The 14754-nt window shown below is 44.2% G+C and overlaps 1 protein-coding gene across 1 annotated transcript in view; it reads left to right on the forward strand.

Annotated features, from left to right (window-relative positions):
• TTBK1 (tau tubulin kinase 1) overlaps positions 1–14248 on the forward strand; it is a gene marked incomplete at its 5' end in the record, with an annotated part of 73085 nt that extends 58837 nt beyond the window's left edge. The window contains 2 exons of the mRNA XM_015411846.1: positions 11235–12826; positions 13852–14248. Coding sequence (XP_015267332.1) covers positions 11235–12826; positions 13852–14248 — 1989 coding nt within the window. The remainder of the gene's footprint in view (positions 1–11234; positions 12827–13851) is intronic.
• Positions 14249–14754: the final 506 nt, after the last annotated feature.

Below are 14754 nucleotides of genomic sequence, written 5' to 3' on the forward strand. Positions count from 1 at the left end.
CTTCTTCTTCTTCTTCTTCTTCTTCATCATCATCATCATCAATTAAGCCATTTCAACATAGTGTTGGACTCCCCTGCTACATGCTGAGATCACAGGCACCTCAGTTAATATTCTACCCAAGTCAAAATCTTGGTGGCCTTGCTGTGCAGGGGTAATGAGTATATTCCACATACCTATCTGCTCAGACACACCTTTGCTAACATGCTGTATGCATGTATGGGACTGTGTACTCCACAAATCTTGTTCTGGAATGCCAGAAGCACTAGACTGGATCAAGTTGGCTGAAGGCTGCTAACCTGGTGGCATCTCCCAGCAACAAACTGCCTAGGCTGTGGGAGGACAGAATATGTGGGTTTTTTTAAATCAGCCTTCCAGTGTCATCAGGCTTTCCAGGCAGGAGGAATATAGGCTGTTGTCTGAAAACACCAGTTGGAATTGCATATAGTCCCCTCCTCCGGCAAATGCCTGAACCAGTGGGCCTCTTGTATGACCCCACCACAGCTCCTGATAGCCAAACCTCACTTTTTTCTCTTTGCAACCCCAATCTCTCTCCCTCTTTGCACCCTATGCCTAGTACTTTCCTTTTGCTTTAGTTTCTGTAGTGCTCACCATTTCTGTTCCTTCGTGCCAGTTCTGTGGCAACTGCATACAAGGCTTTCACTCTCCCAGACATTAGCCCACAGAGGTGTTTTCAGACTCTGGCGGATTGCGCTGTGTGTGACAGGCTGGTTAAAACCTGGACAATTAGAATGTGCTTGTTTAGTCAATTGGTGCGCTGCTTTGCTTAACACTGTCTCCTGCCCCCAAATCTACCAGTTCTCCAAATGTTAGCTGGTCAATGAATTAATATAGACTTACATAAAAGGATTCTAGAGAAGGATAGATTGACAAAGAGAAAGAAAAAAACCACCCAACAAACACACAGATGTAAAAGGTGGTCAGATTTCTGGAGTTTCAGAGAAAGAAAACAGCAGATTTCTACCAGGTCTGAGGGATGATCAGGTATTAGAATCACAGTGGGATCAAGTTGGTAGGAGAGTAAAATACCATGGGATGGATCCCACCACCACAAGCAGCCCAGCAGCCCCCAGTGACCCTCCCAAAAGTAGACACCAAGGCCCAGGGGGAAATCTTGTGGGCAAAGTAGTTTTTAATTTGGGGACCGCAGGAACAGCAATTTGCAGCCCCTGTCTCAAGTGGTCACTGGAGTCGCAGATACATTCACAGGGAAGGCTGTAACAATTAGTGTCTGAAGTTTCCCCAGGGGCTGAAGATAGTCAGAGGAGAGAGTCTCAGTCCATTTTCAGACCTTACAATGTGCATGCTTGGCACTCCTGGTGGAGAGGCCTCTAGGCTTTGATAAGCAGGACAGCAAGTGGTTTGTGGTGGTGGATAAATCACACTGGCTTTTGCTACATGAGCCATCACCAGAGGAGAGGAAATGGTCTGTATTATTACTTTTTAGATTAGTAAGCCCCAAAACATGTTTAGTGGCCCATACAAACCTGCCAGTAAAGGAAAGAGCTGTATTTTATAGAGCATGCAGAAAACCATTAGTTACCTCAAGAAAGTGGACATTTACAAGCCAACAATATATGAAACAATGTTTAATTGATCCAATCAGAAACGTGCTGGTTGATAATCCTATAATTTGTGAGTCCTCTGGAACCTGGGCCTTGTTCTTGCAGTCATGTGGCAGCTTGCTAGCTGGAAGGAAGAGTGAAAATAGGGGGCCAGTGGGGATGCCATAGCAAGCATTTACTTCCTCCCAGTTACCAACTGTCAGCACTGAGTCCAGAAGGAAGAGGCAGCAGGCAGGCATCCCTTCGCCATGCCTGTAGCAACACCTCACTGAAGCACACCCCGCAGCATGGGTTTTTTGTGTTTTTTTTAAACTACCACATTTGAATTCAATTCTGTTTTTAAAATTTCCATAAGCTGCTTTTGGAGTCAGTGTTGATGTTGTGTATGCTGGCCGCCACAAGGGGCCAGCAACGACCCAGGGCTTGACCCTGGGTGGACAATGGAAACCAGGCTCTTGGTCTCTCCAATAGGAGCCAAGGGAAAGGAGGAGGGAAATTCAAACCTCCCAATGGGATGTATATAGTTGGCCTGCTGGCCATTTGTCTTTGTCTTAGTTGTGTAAGAGTCAAGCGTGCACCATGTTATGGGAGCGGAGGAGGCCTAGCCACGCGGTCAGCCCACTACACTATAGTGGCGACGAGGATGGGATTCAGCGCTAGGCCACCCCAGACGGAGAGTGTCTGAACGCAACGGCCCCACAGCCGAGCGATGACTGAGTCCTCTTCAGCCCAGCAGATCCCGGTTTCAGCCCCGTCCAGCGCGATGACGACCGCGCCGGGGCAGGGAAGCCTGCTGCCGCCCTTCGACACGGCGCGGCCGCAAAAATGGAGTGCGTGGGTTCGAGGCGTAAAGTCCGCGCTTGTGTACTACAAGGTGACGGACGAGGCACAAAAGAGAGGATTCCTCCTCGCCTCCTGCAGCACAGACGTGGTGGCCCTAGCCGAAGGTCTACTCTCCCCGAAGGACCTGGACGCCTGCTCATTTGAAGAGATCGTAAAGGTAGTCCAGGACCACTATGCGCCCAAGCCATCGGAGATGACCTGCAGGCTAGCGTTCTACGACCGGAGCCAACTCGCACGGGAGACGGCCGCAGACTTCCTTGCGGAGCTCCGCCGCTTGGCAGCAGATTGCACCTTGACAGAGCCCTCCGCGACCGGTTTGTCGCGGGATTGAGGGAGAGTCAAGCGTGCACCATGTTATGGGAGCGGAGGAGGCCTAGCCACGCAGTCAGCCCACTACACAATAGTTAATTAGGTACCTGCCTAACTGAGACTGCAGGACTGGACTTACTGAACATACCAAAGAGTTTCACTGGAGGGAGAAAATTCCTGAATTTTGTCTTCAGGTCCTTTTGCTTTATTATAAAACAGACTGAATACTGTGGGCATCCATCGAACCAAAGCTAAGAAATGTAGATTTCTAGCTTAAACATATGCTTATCTATTCCCCATTAAAATCAATGGCTACTAAAAGAAACATAAGCCCGACTGGATCATGGCCTAGAAATGTATGCTTGCATGATGTGATCTTGATCTATGTCAGGGCTAACCTGATTTGTGAACTGCAGTCATCAGGAAGCCAGCATAGCCGCCCTGCCTCCGTCCTGCCATTCCTCCAAGGCGTTCAGGGCAGCTACACAGTTCTCCCTTTTACCTTCACAACAGTCCTGTGAGTGAGTGAGGCCGAGTGAGTGAGAGTGACTGGCCCCAGATAGAATCCTAGAATCACAGAGTTGGAAGGGGCCACACAGGCCATCTAGTTCAACCCCCTACTCAATGCAGGATCAGCCTAGAGCATCCCTGACAAGTGTTTGTCCAGCCGCTGCTTAAAGACTCCCAGCAAGTTTCATGGCTGAGTAGGGGTTTGAACTGAGGTCTCCCAAATCCTAGTCTGTCACTCTATGGTGGACTACACCATACATCTCCTTTCTTTTTCCTTTCAGGGACCAGCTTTCTTCGATGTAATTGTTCTTGCGTCTGAAGCCTAAACCACTGGACAGTTTTAATGCTGGAAGCATGTCAGGTCACTTACATGTCTGGTTTCCTTGCCAAAAAAAAATAATCAGCAAAATGGTGGCTTCATGATTATATTTAACAGGGCCTTGTGAAATTGTCCCTCATTTCTACCTTGGCCTTTGCCCATAGAGAATAACTTTTTATCCTTGTAGGAATAGAAACAGAGTCTCAGAATGGAGAACTGGCAGATAACATATATCCCCCTATGACATGGAGGAAGCCTGCATCATACTAAGGGAAGAAAATGTTCCTATCTCACACACTCTAATATTCTAAATTCTATATAGTCTCATCGGTCTCCTCCCCACTTAGGTAGTTAGCAACAATGCTAGGTATTGCAAGATAGGGCTTGTACATCTCTTTTTCATTTCCAGAATCTTCATATGGCCAAGAAAAATATACAAATCACGGTAGCATTCTTTATACACTTTGGCTTACAGCTATTGACCCTACTGCCATCCTTTCCCATTGTCTGTATACTTCCCAACGGCTGACCGTGTCACTGTCAATGTTCTTCCTATTGTCCATCCAAAATTTACTTCCTTGTTTCTTGAGATATTTCTGAGCTCTTCAGTTCTGAGAAGTGTGAAAAATGTATTCTTCTTCATGATATGTTTGTATGCTTCTCTCATCCATGGATATTTCAGCTCAAGAGGAACCTAACCACTAGACTGGCATTTTTTTCAGCTACGCCAGGTCAGGCAACTGGCCCCCTTCCTGTCTTGCCCTGATCTAGCCACAGTAATCCATGCAATGGTCACCTCCAGACTAGCCTACTGAAACTAGCTCTACACAGGGCTACCCTTGAGACTGACCCGGAAATTACAACTGATCCAGAATGCAGCACTGCAGGTTCTTACCGGAACCCTACAGACAGCATACAATCAACCAATGCTTCGCCAGCTGCACTGGCTCCAGCTTGAATAGGTTCAAGGTTTTGGTACTTACCTTCAAAGCGCTAAATGGTCTGGGACCAACATACCTACGGGATCGCTTCTCCTGGTATACCCCCTGAAGAGCATTACACTCCGGAGAGAAGAACTTACTGGCGATCTCTGGCCCAAAAGATATTCAGCTGTCCTCCACCAGAGCCAGGGCTTTTTCAGCCCTGGCTCCAGCCTGGTGGAACTCTCTGCCAAATGACATTTGTGTTCTGTGGGACCTAATGCAGGTCCACAGGGCCTGTAAGGCAAAGATGTTCCTCCAGGCTTATGGTTGAGGACAACAATGGTGATCATCCATCTAGTTTGGCTTCTCCTTTTTCTCTCCATCCCCCTATGGGGAAATTGACACAAGCTGACATTTTTATCACCAGTTGAAATTGCTTTGTATTTACTGTTTTTACTGTTTTAATTATGTAACCTGATTTGTGATTGTGTATAATCTGTTGTTCACTGCCCTGAGCCTTGCCTACAGGAGAGGGCGGTCTAGAAGTCTAATGTATGGGGGGTGAGGCATCAGGGAGCAAGATGGTGGACATGTAATTCTTACGCCCCTGACCCCTCCTGACCCTTTTCTGCCCATCCCTCAGCTTACCAAAAATTGCAACCATCTGAAACAAAGGTACGATTTAATCTTCAAACTAAGCATCACCCTGATATATTTGCCAGCGGCTTGGCTAACTGCTACTCTTTCTTTTGAGATGGGAAAGAACTGGTGGGAAACTGTGCAGCCTTGAGCAACATGGTGACGAAGCCTAATGGGGTAACAAAACAGGAAATGTTGGCCCTGAAATCAGAGCTGGTGAACTCAATTCACCAGATGGAGCGGGAAATCTTGAGTAAAATGTCATCTTTATTAGACCCGCTAACAGAACAACTAAAAGACATAAAAATCTCCTTGGGGCAAGTTAATCAGAAGATGGAAATGGCCCTAGATATGAACACTGCTTTGTAAGACGAGACCCAAACACTTAATCCTGGAATCAGCAGCAAAACAAAGAAACCTGAAATTTTGGACTTTTACTGAAAGCTCTGAAGGATCTACTGATTTGACCACCTTTTTGGGAATGTGGCTGGTGTCAGAAATACCTCTAGAACAACCCCCAATTTCTTTGAACATGCGGGTGTGTTGGCAGGGCAACCCACATAACCTGGAATGGTTGACTCCCAGGGATTTTATTATAATGCTCTCTAACTCATGGCTTAAAAGACGGATCCTGGAAGCATCCTGACTGAAGGTAAACTTGATACACAATGGTGCCACAATTCAAGGCTTCCCCGATGTGCCCGTACAAGCACTGCAGATCTGCAGCAGTCTTAAAAGAATAACCTCCTGATTTTAGGAAACAAATTCTACAGGCAGACATCTCCTCAGTATCCTGTGGCTGGATCCTGACATAGACATAGAATGCCCCCTCAGAAATGCAGGCTGTCTTCACCCACATTGCCGCAAAAAAACTCAAAACGCCAACCATGATAGATCTTCTGTCTTCTGCCACCTTCAGAACTGGCTATGTTGTCTCAAGGAGTCTCCAGAGGGTCTAAATAGCTTCCAAAACTTGTTCAGATTTTCTATGAATATGATATGAATTTAATAGTTCTAATTTGGGCTGGGCGGGAAAGGGTGGGAGGGGGGAAGGTATATCAGGACTATAGCCCCCATTTGATTAATGTCCCTGTTGTCAAAAAAGATATTTAAAATCGAATATATCTAGGTAAAAGATTTTCTAGAATTACCCACGAGAAATGTTAACTTTTAATACTGTCAGTAGTGCTATGTAAGTGACAGAAAATTTGTTGTTGGAAAATTTAAAGAACTTTCAGTACATGTCGGTGACGGGAGGGGGGGTGGGGATTTCTGTTGAAGTCAGAGAGGGAGGGACTGATTAACTTCGGGTTTGTTGAATTAATTCCTTTGTGGGGACAAGTGATCGTACATAGTTGATTGTTACTGTACATATTCCTTGGCTTGAGTTCTTATCTGTACCACTTGGTAAATTAATTTATTAATTTATTGCAAGCTCTGATCATATGCACTTTGAAATCTTTAATGAATTGTAAGGAACATTTGACAGTAATGACTCTTGGATAGTTCTATAAACTGGGGGAAGCTTTAAAAGTTTATTGAATCTTGACGTGCAGAAGACCACCTATTTGGTACTGACTGCTTCGGTGACTTCATAGTTAGATTTTAGGTCCTCATTTTTGACCTTAACATTTACTTGAATTCTCTTTAGGAGGAACAGGAGTCGAATTATCTGAAAGACAGCCTGACCTTGCTGCTTTCACACCCCAATGGGTAGACTGTCGAGGCTATACACATTCACGTAACTATAACATATGCCCCTATCTTCTTCTAACTCACACTCATTTAACAGCACTCTATCTTAACCATGGACAATACTTTAAGAGTAACATCACTTAATGTTTGAGGACTCAGCAACAAAATCAAGCAAAAGAGTATGGCTGCACACATTTTGAAATCTAAACCTGAAATATTATTTATTCAAGAATCACATCTGAGATCTGAATTGGTGCCGTTTCTCAAAACCACTTGGTATACAGCACAATATCAAGCCCCAGGCTCTTCTAAGGCCCAGGGTGTTGCCAGTTGGGTGTAGTGGTTAAGTGTGCGGACTCTAATCTGGGAGAACTGGGTTTGATTCCCACTCCTCCACTTGCACCTGGCTGGATGACCTTGGGCAAGCCATAGTTCTGATAAGAGCTGTTCTTGAAAAAGAACAGTTTCTGTCAAGAGCTCTCTCAGCCCCACCTACCTCAGAGGGTGTCTGTTGTGGGGAGAGGAAGGGAAAGGAGTTTGTAAGCCGCTCTGAGATACCTTTGGGTAGTGAAGGGCGGGGTATAAATCCAATATCATCATCATCTTCTGCTGCTGCTGCTGCTGCTGCTGCTATCCTGGTTGCCAAAACAATCCCTTTTCAGCTGTGTGATAAAATACAGGATAACCATGGCAGATTTCTATTTCTTAAAGGCTCAATCAATGGTCACTTTGACCTTGGCATCGCTCTATGCACCTAATTCTGGCCAGTTGGAATTTCTGGAAGACACTTTTGATAAACTCAGTCTGTTTCAAGAGGGGGATCTTATCATAGGGGGTTACTTAAATTACCTGGTAGATTTAAACTTTGATAGATCAAGCAAACCACTTTGACAGATTCGACAAAATACCGCCTCCAAAACTAAACTGCACAGTCTACTAGCCAAATATAGTCTCTGTGATGTAGGGAGACATTCACACCAGCAAGAAAAAGATTACACCATTTCCTTTTCCTGATTTAATACTCATACCAGGATAGACTATATTTTGACCTCTCAGTCCCTGGTAGGTAATCTTGTCTCCTATGACATAGGAATCACTATGTGGACAGACTATGCCCCTGTAAACTGCACAATAACAGGATTGGGAAATCAACATCATGATGAGTAAAATTGGGTGTTTAATGAATCCATTTTATTCTATGAATCTTACAAGAATGATCTTTCAAATACAATTAAAAATTATCTAGCTGATAATGCTGCCTGTGAGGTCTCTCTTCCAATAAAAGGGGAGGCTCTCAAAGCAGTTCTTTGTGGTACATCAATTTCTATGGCTTCCCACCTAAAACAAGATAGAGAACACAAATTAAAATCCTTAACAAAATCCATAGAGACTCTTGAGGAGACTCACAAGAGGACAGGGAGTAAAATGATATACCAAAAACTCTTAGCAAAATGAAAAATTCTGGAGGCACTTGAAATATCTTGCATTCAGAAGAATTTGCTATACATGAAACAGCAAATGTGGCAAAAGATACCTAGGAACTTAGATACTCTCCTGGAGAGTAAAGGAAAAGAGATCTCTGAGACACATTCACTCTTTAAAAGACAATTTAGGTAACTTACAAGCTGGAAGAAACACAATTATAAGAACCTTTATGCCTCTAAACAGAAGGATGCCCAGGTCATCAATAATTATCTCCACTCATCTACACAGCTCAAAAAACTATCTGATTCTCATAAATCTCTTTTAAACCAACCTGTAATGAAACAAGAATTCAGGATACAATAAAACAACTGAAATCACACATGGCCTCTGGCAATGACAGGTTTGGCCCAGAATTTTATAAAGTCTTTACGGCTGATCTGGCTGACTCTTTGGCAAATCTATGCAATTATATTTTAGAACATAGACATGCCCGCAACCTGGTCAGAAGCCAATTTGATTTTAATCCCGAAGGAACACAAGGACTTGACAAATCCATCATCCTATAGACCAATAACTCTTTTAAATGAGGATGCAGAATCATAGAATCTCTGCCACCATCCTGTATAAATCAGCTCAGAAGGGAGGTATGGATATGCCAGATTTGGTGCTGTACTATGAGGCATCCAACATAGCCAACATTATGCATGGGTTCTATGATAATCCTCTGAATAGCTGGAGAGAAATAAAAGACACATACATGTCGCCATGCTCCTTGGAGGATTGTTTTTGGACAGACACAAACTGTGACATTCCAGTTTCGACAAACACAGATGAGATTCCAACACTTTCCTGGAGTCCTCATTGAAAATCTGGGACAGAAAACAAAGATTTTTAATCCCTGGAACATCACAATTAATACCTTTTTTGAACCAAGCATGGTTCCCTCCGGATAATGAATCCCAGGCCTTTTCCAACTGGTGTAGGAAAGGCATACTTCACATCAAGGACCTGTTAGACAAAGGGAAAGTACTGGAAAAATCACAATTTAAGGCCAAATTAGGGGAACAAATCTCATGTTTTTGGTATTCTCAAATTAGACACATGGTGAATGTGACTATTCTTCACAAAAAATGCTTAGACCTTTTACAGATTTTGAAATTTTGTTAAAGGATAATAAATCTGACAAAACAGGTCTGGTGTCTAAATGATATAAAATACTTCTAGACAACACTAATGTAAAACCAACACACAGCTTACAATTATGGCAAGCTGATTGTCAAAACAGAATAAGAGAGGAGGATTGGGAACAACTCTGGAACACTCCCGGTTACCCCTCAGAAATGTTTAATATCAGATTTCAGGTCCTAAAAATGGCTGCCCATTGATATTATACCCCAAAACAACTTTACAGCATGAAGGCAACTGATAACCCTAAATGCTGGAAAAACTGTGGACAAGACAGTGACTTCATACACTTGTGGTGGTCCTGCCCTAAAATGAATAAATTTTGGGATCTTATAATGAATGAAATAAGGAAGGTCACCAGAGAATCACTCCACTTTTACCCAGAAATAGTACTGTTGGGCTGGTGACCAGATGCCCCAACTAATAAAATGAATGCAGAAAGGACTGCTCCTTTGCTGGCTATTCAAGGCTCTTTTTGTAGCAGGAATTCCTTTGCATATTAGGCAACACACTCCTAATGTAGCCAATCCTCCAAGAGCTTACAGAGCTCTTCTGACAGGGGCTACTGTAAGCTCTTGGAGGATTGGCTACATTAGGGGTGTGTTGCCTAATATGCAAAGGAGTTCCTGCTACAAAAAGAGCCCAAGATGTGAGATTGCTGCACACTGGAAAGACAAGGCACTGCCTTCATTGCATGCTTGGAGAACTTGACTGTGGGATTACTTCCTACTGGGCAAAATCTCCACATATAGTGCCAATGCTCTGACAGAACGTACTCAAGAAAAATTTAAAGAATTCTGGTTCCCAATAGTGGAATATCTAACAAAACACAATATTCTCCCCCAAAACGATTCAACCATGATCTCCTTTATTTCTAATTTGATTGAGGCTTACAGCCAAATATCTGGTCTATATACAGGAAATTGTTAGTCCTCAATAGATTAACTAGAGGAAATGGAACTGTTCTACAACTGCAGATATTAAGTTAGCATTCAGCATGGTTTTATGGTGGATAACTTCTATGGAATATGCTCACTTCTGATACATGTATGGTTATTGTTGTTGTTGTTCTCCCTTGCTGTAGTTTCTGTACTTGTACTTGTGAATCTGAGTTGATCATTATGTCCCCACTACTGCTATCTTTCTTGAATTGTTCATTGTTAATTGAAAACTTGATATGAACTATAAAATTTATTTTACTGTTACGATTATTCTTTTTACAGGGTTACATCTGGTATATGTCTTCCTGTCTGTAGATCTTGTACTCTTTCCAGTTCTGTGTGAGTTTGTGTGTGCATTTTGTTTATATTATGGCCATGAGACTGACTACTTCATTAACTGAATGATAAACTTTTGCATTGTTGCCTTGTGTTCATCAGACATCACACTAGTAGGAGGCAGAGGAAAAGTATTCTCTCTTGCTTGCCTTTAGCAGCTTGGGCTGGGAATCTCATTCCCTCTCACTAGCATCATGGGCTGAGCACTCAAGAGGGAGCACTAAAGAGAATGAACTGAGGACAGAATGAACTGCTCCTCAGACCCTGGGTTTAATATTTTGTGGTAATATACCCTCCAATTTGCTTAAAGACACACTAATCTTTGTAGAGTCTTCTTCACACCTCTAGATTTGTTTTTTGCTGCTTTGTTCTGTCTAGAGTCTTCTCTGGTTCTATTTCATTCTGCTGAAGAGATGGTGATGAGATCAGCATCATCACGTAACACACCTTTGTTCGCATAGATTTAAGGCTCTCCAAGATAATCACATTGTTTCTGTATGTCTTGTTCCAGGTGTTCACGCTGAAGCCTTTTGAGATGAATGGTCTCCCTAAGGTGGTGCCTTTAAGTTTGCCTTATCAAGACTTCAAAAGGGATGTGTCAGAAAATAGGGAAAGGTCTCGAATCCTCCAACGCATAAAGAAGGTGGATTTCTCAAATGTTGTCTTAACTGCTCCTTATAAACCACCTGCAGCCCATTTAGAAGCGAATGGCAGATATGAGGAGGAAGAGGAAGAAGAGGAGGAGGAGGAGGAGGAAGATGATGAAGAAGAAGATGTTGGTGAGTTAGGAGAAGAGCTTGACATGCATAGTGATTCGAGCAGTGATGTGAGCCAGAAGAGTACTGAGCGCAGTCAGGAAGGTGCACCATCTACCCTCTTGGCAGATGACCAAAAGGAATCCAAGGGCCGAGCTTCAGCTGCAGAAGTTGACTTGGAACTTGAGGAAGGCTCCAAAACATTAGTTCTCTTTTCACCAGGTGATATAAAGAAATCCCCTGTGAATGCAGACTTGGCTCCTGATGTTGATCTTGGGACTCTTGCTGCACTGACACCTCAGAGTGAGAGACCACAGCCTATGGGAAGCCAGCTTGATGTGTCAGAGCCAGGAACCCTTTCCTCCATCCTTAAGTCAGAACCAAAGCCTCCTATTGCAGCAGCCACAGCTTCTTCCCCCTTTACCAAAGTTGAGCGCACATTTGTTCATATTGCTGAAAAGACCCATTTAAACATCATGTCTTCCGGAGGTCAGCTGATGAGGCATGAGGAGTACTGCCTTTCAGGGCAGTTTGAAGAGATAATTGTTGAAGAACAGCTGGAGGAAAACCAGGTCTTGGTGGAAAATGGGAGTGTGAATTCAGGCCTGGAAGGGGGAGAAATGGAAAGCTGTGCTTGCTCAGTGAATCACATTGAAACCTCCTCTGAAATTATGGGAGAACAGGCAGTACTTCTCAATGGGGTTACTAAAGTGGAAGAGGATGAGGATGAGCTGGAACTTAAAGGCAAAGTTTCCCATGAATTGGATATGGAAGAAGCTGACAAACTGGTTTCAGAAGAGCCCGGCTTTGAAAAGAAAATTCATGCAACAGAATACCTAAAACAAACTGAAATTCTCCCAAATGCTTCAAAAGAGAGTTCAAGAAAGCCCCTGAATATTAGGTACAGAAGCCGAATTCCCATCTTGCTCTCAGAAGAGGACACTGGTTCAGACCTTTCAGCGTCACACTCAGGCAAAGAGAGGCTGTACAAGAGACTGAAACAGCAGGATCTGGTGCGCCTGGTGATGGAGAAAAGGCAAAACCGTCTACTCAGGTTGGCTTCAGGAGCTTCATCTTCTGCTTCCTCCAGTGATGAGAGACGGCGAGCTTCAGAAACCCTTTCAGCCACTGGCTCTGAGGAGGACACCCATGACTCAGATGATTCTGTCCCAAGGAAAATTGGGAGTCAGGAGAAATTTCCCCTGGCCAAGAGGGAAGAGAGAAGTTCAAATATGAAGAGTAGAATCCCTCGTCCTATCATGCCCCTAAAGCCACCTGCGATAGAACTGAAATATGGGAGTCCCTCAGCTCATCCTCCACCAGCACTAAGTAGCAGTCCAGGAGACACAGCTTTGGCAAACAGGTAAGATCCATGAGTAAGGCCTTAATTTCCCCTCAAGCAGATTTCATGGTTGGATGTGGCTAATTCTTGGATCATCACCTCTTCCAGTTAGCTCATCTGCAAGGCTTGGGCCTCTTCTTACAGACCAGTGGTGACAGGGTCATGTATTGGAGATCTATCAGTCTAGCCACATAGGCTGACTGACTTGATGGGATGTATATGTGCTACCTGGGGGCCAAGACAATCCATTCTCTGGGAACATTCCTAGCTCAGAACAGTACTAGATGAGGTATTCACATGCACCTTTTCCCACTGCTGATCTCTCAGTCCCTCCAGAAGATGACCACTCTCACTTTGCAAATATATTGCCAAAGTTAGTGGGTATTAAGTAAGCAATTGCAAGAAGACCCTCCAGTCTAAAATGTTTAGAAGTCTAAAAATCCATGCAAGTCAGCTGGTGATTAATGACTAAGATTCATATATTCTAATTTAGTGATTTTGGAAATATTGGTGTGTAATTAATGGCTTTTACAAATAACAGTGATAGACCTTTAAAAAAACCCCAAAAGGATAAAAATCCAGATGTTTGTCTAGAAAAAGGCAGCAGAACATTCATTTAATTATGAAGCAGTCCCAACAACAATTCTTTGTGTAAACTGGTACTTAGAGGAAGAATCTCACAGACTTGGCCTTCTATTATTGTGTGTTAGTATCAAGTGCCAAGATCACACAGGACATTATCTAGTGGTGAAATGTGTGTGTGCCTGGGGAAAGCTTACTCCCCCAGAACCTGAGGAAGGTTCTGATCCCACTTTGTTTGTGAACTAAGCTTAGTTGGGTCCATCAGATGCTTGACTGCCCTTCTTTTTCTGTGCTGTCAGCTGAAAATCTGACCATGGTTCACTCAGTGTTGTGGCTATGTATTATCAATTGTAGCTCTACCTTAGCTATGTGTTATCAATTGGAAATCTAATTTGAACAAGCTAGTAGCTGAAGCCTGGCCATAAAAGCCCTGTTTCCTCTTTCTTTTTATTCTCTTCTTGCAGGCTTCAGGGGCAAAGACCGTCTGGGAATGTATCTGTTGACCCACGAATAAAACTAACACCAAGTCCTGCTGCGCCTCCCCAGCAGAGCAGTCTGAGAAAAGTCACCCGTGCTCTACCCAGGAGTCCAATTCTCCCTCCAAGAAACCTCAGTGCTTCCCCCAAATGCCAGTCCTTGTCCAGAAAGGAAAGCCCATCGCCATCCCGACAACATAGGCCAGGGACCACCCTTCCACGGGCCCAACCTCCTTCCACAGTTCCATCCAGAGCTCAGGCAGGGCTGCTGGGAGACACTCCTGTGTCACCAGGCATGATCAGAAAGGGACAAAGAGGGAAGGCTCAGACTCCAGCAACCAAAGGAAGACAGGTATCCCAGGAAGGCAAAGCTACTGCTAGATAATGATCTGCTGCTGTCAACCATTTTGATCTGCCAACCTACCATCTTGCCAGGCTGGAGAAATCTCTGCGTATAGTATACACTCAAGATGCCCGCAGCGCAGCCTTACATGTCGGAAACACAAGCGGCTAGCTGTACTTCAGTGCTTCACTTGCCCACATACCCACGCTGCCTCAATCCGGCTCCTACCTGGCTGAGACCTCCCTGGCCAGCTCCTGCTTGCTTGCTATTGCCAGCCACCAAGCAACGATTCCAGCAGCCTGCCTAGTGCCTGGCCCTCCTTTCTCTCATGCTGTATTTTCATTTTCTCAGTTAGCAATACCACAGTCTCCTCACGAGAGACCTGACCAGGCTGGTAGGGGAGATGGCTTTTTACAAAGCACTGGCCAAAAGCAGTGGAGAGATTGAAGGGCTGCATCTACCTGGAAGAGGAGTCTCGGGGTGAACTTCTAGATTGTCTGGATGACCCAACGTCCCCACCCCTTTCCCCATTCTGGGCCCTTCTGAAG

Source organism: Gekko japonicus, unplaced genomic scaffold (assembly GCF_001447785.1).
Source record: "Gekko japonicus isolate JY-2015 unplaced genomic scaffold, Gekko_japonicus_V1.1 scaffold359, whole genome shotgun sequence".
Classification (NCBI taxonomy): domain Eukaryota; kingdom Metazoa; phylum Chordata; class Lepidosauria; order Squamata; family Gekkonidae; genus Gekko; species Gekko japonicus.